Consider the following 9,433-nt stretch of genomic DNA (forward strand, 5'->3'; position numbering starts at 1 on the left):
CTTTTTTTCCATGGGAAGACTTGTTTTTAGCAATGTGCCTTGCACTATCACCAGGGTTCAGATCAATGATTCTCTGAATTTCAGCATTTTTTCTGAGTGAATTACGCTACTGTTATTCAATTTTCTTATGCCCTAATAAAGTAAACATATTGCTCTAGTATTATTTCATTTTGATTTTTTTTACAACACTGGCCTAGAGTAGCACCAACATATTGTAAATACTGTTTGAACAATACAAGGGCCTTGGATTTTCTTAATGGCGGATTTCACTTGGAATCTAATAGGATTTCCAGAATCCTGGACCTTAAATTCTTCAAAAACTACCATTTTGATCTTTTGTTGTATCTTTTTAGGTGGCCCAAAGTTCGTATAGATACCAATTTATTTAGGTATTTAGAAAATGCAGATGTCTGTTATATCTGTGAAAGGAGCTTTTATTAGAACAATTCTACGTTAATATCGGTTTTTTTTTCTGGGATTTGTCCCGAGAGAGATCCGGTGATAGTTTAGACAACCATTCAATCATTAGGATATGTGCGGGGTAGATGAGTTCCCATTCTCTTTCGGGATAGTTTCCGTGATTTTCCCTCTGGTATATAAATGATTTTCGCTTTTGTTGTGACCAACTGTTTACAAATTGCCCCGAAAAGGTAACTGCTAAGGAAAAATATAAGAGAATAACCGACCCATAAGATGATACAAAGCACCAAACCAATTCTGAAATTTAGTTTTTGAATTTTTTAAAGTTTTATTCAGATATATATATTCCTAAACTTAGCCATTGGATATAGGGCGGGCTTGATAAAGTAACTAGAGCATTTATAGGATTTTTATGGTGACTAGCTGTTAAAATCTTTGATTGATATTTTTCTCTGTGATGGTTATCTTTTTGAAAATTTTCTTCCAAAAGTGATCCCATGTTCATGGTTGCTAGCTTGAATTTATACCCGTAGATAAAATGTTTATTGCACTTGTAAAAGCCCTCACCAACCCAGACTTTCTCTCTATTCTAATGCTCTTCTTTTACCCCATTTTGGGCAAGGCCGCTGATGGAGGTACCATTTTGCTTGGGGGTGTACTAATATGCATATGAGATAAAAAAGCATTTGCGTTTCGATTGATACACCCCCAAGCTGGTTTTGGGAGGCTGCTTTGTGGTCTCTGTTTCTATCTAGAATCTTCAGTCTTTATTGCTTGCGATTATGTGTACCTTTGGTCTTGTTCAATCAATATTTATTGCATTGCTTAGACTGCATAAATCTCCGGTTATTAGCTTGTGTTGAACCCTCTTTCCTCTTTAGCTGTCGCACTCTTAGTCTCATAATGAGTGGCTGTTTTACTCTTTTTAATTGTATTTTAAATTTAATTACTAATTTTCATTGCATTTGTTTTGAAAGAAGCTCATTTTCCCTCTCTTCTTTATTCTCTGTTTCTTGCATTTACTCAGGTTTCTAGTATGCTTTCCAAATTTACAAAATTCAGCATTAATTCCACCAAATCTATTCTTGGACCTCATCCCTCTACTCTTTCTAAGAAGCCCCCACCCTCTGCTGTGAAGGGTAAACATTGTATTTTAGCTAGGTTTTTTACAACTACATCCCATTCTCTTCAAGATATTAGCAAAGCTCTCCAGTTCATGTGGGGAAACAAAAACAAGTTCATAATATCTTAATTTTCCTATATTTATAAAAATTATAATGAAAAATTAATAAGGCGGTACACCATTTGTCTTGATAAACCGAACGATTCTAACTGCGTACCGTTTTTAAAATAGCTCCTCGACCTCGAGGAGACCAGTATCCATTCAGGATCGTCGCTGAGTATAGGCCAGCTAGGCGACGGCTTAGGGACCCCAATTTATAGGGCCCCAAAATCCTATCTATTTCCCATTAAGTGATCGATTTTTCTGTTCTTTCTTTCCCTTTTTTTATTTTTCTGATCATTTCCCATCTAGTTCACTATACTGTTTCTTTGTCCTTATACTCAGGGGCGGAGCTGAGTGAGGACTATGGAGGACAGTTGTCCTCCCTAGAATTTACAATGTGACTATTTTAGGCTTTTCATAATTGTCCCTCTGGATTTTACAAAATTACTATATTATGCTTCATTTGTGTAACTATTTACATACATTTCAGTGTTTCCTATAACAAATTCTAGCACTAGGCTTACATATTATAAGGTTCTATGAAGTATTGATTATATTTTGTGGAGTCTTGAGGAAAGTTCTGTTCCTTTTATTGCAAAAGACCCTAAAAATTTCAGGCGGCCTCCGACCGCCATTAGTGCTATCTTCCCTTTTATATATTTGTCCCCCCAAGTTGGAAAGTCCGGCTCCGCCACTGCTCACTTACTACAATTTATAAGTGTTAGGGTTTCTCCTTCCATAATTAAAAAACAAGAACAAGATTTTCGTCAATGAAATCAAAGTATATTTTATCATTTGACTTTTAAATTCTTCTATCTGGATTCCACTTCCAAACTTTTAATTAAAAATCCGCTGACTCAAAAAAGAAAGACATCAACAATTCAATTTAGTTGTTGTGTATGAATATGGTGCAAGTGCTTCGGAAAATAAAAAGTTAAGTTAGGTGATCGGCAAACAACTAATTTTACAGTTTCTTATATCAACTTGAAAATTATCTAAGGCATAATATGGGTCCTGATATATTAACTGGCATGACTTATATGCAGAATTGAAAGCTTTTGAAGTTTTTTCCTTCCCAAACAATAAATGCAAAAAAAATTGTTGATTTACTTAAAAGATATGGAAAACTGCTATCTCAATGTATGTCATGCGTCAATGGGTTTTCAAGATGAGTAGGATAGAATCGGGAGACGCCGGTTTGCGACTCACCAAAAATTCTCTTCTCTGATTCCTCTCAATATCTTCCCCTGCACTCTTATGATTAATATTTTCTTGTTATCATCGATTTCCCACTACTGATTTTATTATATGATTACCAATTGTTTTATATTGTTGTCTTAATCGTTCGTCTTCTTTTTGAAGTGATAAACCCTAGTTTTTATAGGTTGATTAGATTCAAAGTCTGTTATGATTACCTCGAGCTAATCTAATCTGTTTTTCTTGTGATTTCGTTCCCTTTTTCAGATTTCATCCCTTCTCTCCTTTCCCAAGCCTGATTGGGAGGAATAGGGTTTTCAGCATAAGTAGTGGATGAGGTGAAGACTCACCTTCAAGTTATTCTTATACTACAAATCTTTGTCAGTGGATGTGGTTCTCCTACAATTTTTAATCTCTGGAATTGTTTATGAAGACAAAAACGCCTCGTTTTCTCCAATCACCCGTGGAAGTAATCCAGTTCTACACTCTTTTTAGTCATCATACTCTCTTCCTTCTTCCTAAGCTACAAATTCAGCTTTCTTCCCAAGTTTCTAACTACTACCTCTTGCTGAAATCACAAATATGTAGCATGGCTTACACTTGGAAAGTTCAAATTCTTGAACTTGACTGGGAATGCATATATTTACATACCCAATATCTTTACAACTTTCCTAAAAAAATCTATCAGCAAAAAATTCATCTGCTAAATTACTCATCCCACTTGTTTGTCTCAAGCCAGAAAAAGCTAAAATTTGTCCTTGTCTACAAAACAATATTTCTAAGTTCGTTAAACAATCCAATGGCCTCTTCTTCGACTAGCCTTAATAATTCTACTGATAACTCTCAGAGAAACAAAAACTCTTTCAACAGAAACAACAAACATGTCAACCTGCAAGGAAAGGGGAGGATTATTGATTCTTTTGCTTTAATCGGATATGTTTGTAGAGAAAGTGAAGTCACTAGAAATGTGGTTAGCTATGCAATCAGGCAAATATGGGGTGCTCAGAATGAAGTTGTGATTATATCCACTGGAAGAAGAAATGTGTTCATTTTTAGAATTCACTCAAGAGAGATTTTTCAAAGAGTATTAAGAGAAAGACCACATGCTGTAGGAGGGCATTTGTTAGTTCTGCTACCATGGCAGTTCCATATGAATGTGCAGAGAGCTATCTTCCAATTTGAAGTCTTTTATATAGAGTTTAGACTCAGATCTGACCTGGATAGGGACAATATTCCTTTCCACATTGGTTCCCAAGAAGGAGAACCAATTATCATATATAATGGAGATCCAACTGGTGTTGTCAAAGCTAAAGTAAGATTGGATGTCAATCTACCTCTTGTTAGGAAAGTGCGTTAGGAAAGTGCACATAACTCTGGAGGATGGAGAAAGAATTAAAGTATCTATATTTTATCTGGGGTTTCCATCTGCAACCTGTAGAAGTTGTTATGTTTTCAATCACAATGAAAACTACTGTGGGATGATTGCAAATGTAGCCTGGATTGCAGTATTGGTTCTGAATTTACAAGGTGTTGATCCTTTTGAAGAACAAGTGGAAGAACTAGTACAAGAAATTCAACATAATATGGAGATTCAAGATGGTGGTGAAGTTCAAGCTAATCAAGAAGCAGTTACTAATGGTTTGGAGAGGGAGAATGTAGTTGCAGATAATAATATAGCTCAAAATGAGGCTGTGGATGATACTGCTGTTCTAAATGACATAAGTGATGAAAGGAATGAAGAGGCCAATAAGGATATCATTGTTGATGTAGAGGTTGATAACTCTGCAAGTGGAGCATATGTGTCAGAAATCAACAGAAATGACATAAGGACTAATAAGAGAAGGAGGACTGAAGACATTATCTTGGAAGCTATGGAAATGGATGGTTACTTTCAAGAAATTGATAGAACACTTCATGTACTTGCTAACGAAGTTGTGAATGATGGTGCTGCAAGAATACTGGAGATGGGAGAACCCTCATCTAGGGAGGAAATAATGAATAACATTGAAGGCGTGGGCAATGTATGTGAGATTGGTGGGTCGGATACTTCTTCTGCTGCATATGCTGAAAATGAAAACCTCTCAATAAACCAGGTTCCTTTCTATCTCATCTACAAAATCTATTCCGCATTTAATTTATATTTCAGTCATACTGATTTTCTCATCCTTACTTACTTTAATCTCTACTGGCACAATTTAGTCCTGATTTTATTTCTCCTCTACAACTGTGTTAAGCATTTTTTTTATATTCCTTTTAAAAACAAGGTCTTTCTTAAACCTTGAAATGAAGCTATTAACTTGGAATGTGCAGGGGATGGGAAAATCCCTTACTAGAAATCATTTAAAATTTATCCTAAAGAAGCAAAATCTTGATTTCATATTCCTTGCTGAAACTAAAGCCACAAAAGAAAATATGAACATCTTAGCTAGAAATCTCAAGTTTCATAACTGGTTAGTTGTCCCTAGAATAGGCCTATCTGGTGGGATGCTCATTGCTTGGCACAATAATATTACTGTTGAATACATTGCTGAGTTTTTTGATATCTGTTTCTTTGAAATACATGATTGCTATAATAATTATTGGAATGTTGTTTGCATGCATGGGTCCTTGAATGATTTAGGAAAGAAAATGCAATGGGATAAAATTAATCGCTTTTGTAGCTTAAATCCTAATACTCCCTGGATCATCATAGGAGACTTGAATTTTGTGTTGCATGTTAATGATAAACAAGGTGGAAAAGATATCTCTCATATAAATAAGTTTATTCATGATAACATTCAGAGCCTAGGACTAATGGACCTTAGATTTCAAGGAATTCCTTTCACTTGGTCTAATAATAAGGAAGGTCAAGATAATATTAAAGAAAGAACTGATAGAGTGCTCACTTCCACTGCTTGGTTCTCCATGTTTCCTGATGCTTTGGTTAGTCACTTGTCTAGAGTAGGATCTGACCATACACCGATTTTGCTTAATTGTAAACCTGTTAAGATAAAATGTCGTAAGCCTTTTGGAGTTTTTAGAACCTGGTTTAGTCATGATAACTTTAGAAAATATGTTTCTGGAAACTGGGATTGTAATATTAGAGGCTCCTTTGCCTATAGTTTTCAAAGAAATCTTAAAAATCTTTCCTACTCTCTTTCTAATTGGAACAAATCTGTTTTTGGGAATATTTTCCAAAATATCGAAAACCTTAATAAGAAAATGGAGCTTCTACACTCCATGGACCCTTTACCTATTCTAGAAATTAAAGATACGCAGAACAACTTAGAAACCTGGTATAACAGAGAGTATGACTACTGGAATCACCTCTCAAAAGATAAATTCATTAAAGACTTTGATCGTAACACCTCCTTCTTTCATCAATATGCTAATAACAGAAGGAGAATTAATCATATTCACACCCTTAGAGATGATACTGGTCTCTGGATTGATGACAACTCTCAAATTCATAAAATGCTTATTAAACACTTTAAATCTATTAGCACCACTAACAATGCACAACACCTTAACTCTCTAAACAGTCTTATTGAACCTTGTATCAGTGAAGAAGAGAATAATAATCTTACCAAAACTCCTGATGAGTTAGAAATAAAAAACACTCTTTTCAACATGAACCAATGGGGTTCCCCTGGCCCTGATGGCTATCCTGCGGGTTTTTTTCAAAGAAAATTGGGACATAGTGAAATCTGATATTACTAACTTTGTTCAAGATTTTTTCAGGAAAAAGTTTTTACTCAAAGAAATGAATTATTCATATATAACTCTAATTCCTAAAGTTAAAAATCCCTCTACACCCAGTGACTTTCATACCATCAGCCTTAGTAATACTACCTATAAATTAATATCTAAAATCTTAACAAACAGATTAAAACCTATGCTCACAAAGATTATTTCACAAAACCAGTCTGATTTCATTCTTGGTCGCCAAATTACTGATAACATCATAGTTGCGCATGAGATTTTGTACACTATGAAGAATTCTAAAAATAAAACTGGGCACATGGCTTTGAAAATTGATCTTTCTAAGACATTCGATCGAATCGAATGGGATTCTTTGAACCAAACTCTTCTCTCTTTTGGTTTTTAGTGAAGATGTGTGTCATCTTATTATGCAGTGTGTTACTACAACCTCCTTTTCTGTGATCTTAAATGGTGTTCTTGGTGAAAGGTTCACTGTCTCTAGAGGAATTAGGCAAGGGGATCCATTGTCCCCTTACCTATTCATTATTTGCATGAAAGTTCTTTCGAAAATGCTCTTTAAAGCTGAAAAAGATAAGATTTTAACTTGTGTTGGTTGCAAGGACTGCACCTCCTATTTCGCATCTTTTCTTTGCAGACGATTGCTTTCTGTTTACAAAAGCTAGCTTGACTGAAGCTAAAAAATTAGTTAATATTCTTAACACTTTTGGTGAAATGACTGGTCAAGTCGTTAACCTTAATAAATCGGGTGTTTACTTCACTCCTAGAATGCATAACAAACACTGTAAAATCCTCTCTAAAATTATTAAAATTAGGAAAATTTCTAAGAATGATAAGTATTTAGGAACTCCGCTTTTCTTCGAGAAAAACAAAGTAAATAACTTTTTTGAACCTTTACTTAACAAATACTACACTGTTCTTCAAGGTTGGATTAGAAAAATGTTTAATCAAGCTGGGCGCACTGTCCTAGTAAAACATGTTCTGAGTGCTTACCCTAATCATCAAATGCAGTGCCTCTCTTTTCTTAAGAAAACTTTGGATAATCTTGATAGAATCCAGAGAGATTTCTGGTGGCAGAAAAAAAACAAAAAGAAGTCTTACTACCCTAAAGCTTGGCCCAGTATTACTAAGGATATTCGTCAAGGTGGTTTAGGGATTAGAATACCGCATAAGCATAACATAGCTTTAATCACTAACTTGGCTTGGAGATTGATACACAATCAGGATCATTTGTGGGCAAAAATTCTTAAACATAAGTACTTCATAAACCACCACCCTTTAAAGAAAACTAGGAAACATAAGAACTCGTGGATCTAGTATCAAAAAAGGTCTAGATGTTATAAAATCAAACTATGTCTGGCAAGTAAATAATGGCGAAACTATTAACATTTGGACCGATTTCTGGCTTCCCAACCAAACTCAATTTAACTCATATTCTCTCTGATCGTAATATGCCTAACTATGTCTGTGATCTAATGAATGTTAATGGAGATTGGGATATGTGCATCATCAGTACTTATATTGATATTGCTTATCATGATGCTATTAAGTCTATTACCACTAATACAAGCATGCATGATAGAATTAGATGGAAATCTACGATTTCTGGAAACCTTACTACGAAGTCTGTTTATAATTTCCTGACTAATCTAAGTTTCGACAAAGATGAAACTAATTTCTGGAAACAGATTTGGAAGCTTAATATGACTCCTAAAGTGAATATGTTCTGTTGGAAAGTTGTGACAAATGCTCTTGCTCTAGGGAAAAACATGTCCAAATATGTTAAAGACTCTAAACCATACTGCATGTTGTGTGATAATCATGAATTAGAGGATGAAAGGCATTTTTTTGTGAAATGTAATTTTGCTAAGAAGGTCTGGAAAGCTTTTGATCTGAATAACATCTATCATAACAGTGGAAGCACTGAGATTTTGCAATGGTTTAAAACCTGGATGAATGTTAAAGCTCTTAATAGCAAGCATAATTTGATTTCTTATATAGTGTGGTCCATCTGGAAATATAGAAATAATGTTAACTTTGATAATTTTGTGCCTGATGTGCAAAAGTTGATTGATAGCATTAGAGCATCTCATGTTTCCACCAATGCTAAGAAGTATCACTGTAACAGTCTCAACTCTGAAAGTGACAACTATGATTGGGTTATACACTTTGATGCTTCCTTTATTGAAGCTGATTTTACTATGTGATATGCCATTTTTATACTTGATAAAACAGGAATCAGAAAACATTGTCGTGCAAAATACAACTGGGCTTCCTGCCCCTTAGAAGCAGAAGCTAAAGCTGGAATTGAGGCGATAAGGTGGATAAAGGAACTAAAGCTACAAAACTGCTGCATAATTAATGACTGCCAAATCCTAATGAAAATTATGAAAGGAGAAGCTGATCCTGATGTTCAACCTTGGAGGTCTCAGACAAGCATCAATAGATGCAAATTTTTCTTTATGCATTGTGATTCGGTGTTTTTTATGTATAAATCTAGGTTCTATGTTAATTTTGAAGACAAACTAGCTAAGGAAGTAAGATCTAGGAAAATCAGTTATTTCTCTACGGAGAATGAAAGTGAAAATGTAATGTCCAACATACTAGAAAGAGTTAATCTTGGATTAGCTCCCATCTTGTATATTTTGCAAACTTCCGCTTATATATAAATAATTGTCTTCTTATCAAAAAAAAAAATGTATGTCATGCAAAATTTTATTGAACATTCTAGCAACAATTGGCTTGTCCAAATACAGTTTGGAAGTTGATAGTGGATAAAGTTATTTTGTATGACTTTGATTCGAAAAGGACAGTAATATCGATCTTTGTAAGATAAGGTGTTTTTTTCGATCTTTTTAGACATCTTTTCTGGGTCATTTTTATAATTTAATT

The 9,433-nt window shown here is 34.5% G+C and overlaps 1 protein-coding gene across 1 annotated transcript; it reads left to right on the forward strand.

Annotated features, from left to right (window-relative positions):
* The first annotated feature begins 7,911 nt into the window (after positions 1-7,911).
* On the forward strand, positions 7,912-8,748 carry LOC113306375. Its single transcript, XM_026555319.1, has one exon. It carries the CDS (start codon positions 7,912-7,914, stop codon positions 8,746-8,748), a length of 837 nt encoding a protein of 278 aa, XP_026411104.1.
* The last annotated feature ends 685 nt before the right edge of the window (positions 8,749-9,433 follow it).

This window comes from Papaver somniferum, chromosome 8 (assembly GCF_003573695.1).
Source record: "Papaver somniferum cultivar HN1 chromosome 8, ASM357369v1, whole genome shotgun sequence".
NCBI classification, from domain to species: domain Eukaryota; kingdom Viridiplantae; phylum Streptophyta; class Magnoliopsida; order Ranunculales; family Papaveraceae; genus Papaver; species Papaver somniferum.

Coding starts and splice junctions, on each gene's coding strand:
- LOC113306375 (XM_026555319.1), top strand. CDS start 7,912: ATGGCGAAACTATTAACATTTGGACCGATTTCTGGCTTCCCAACCAAA.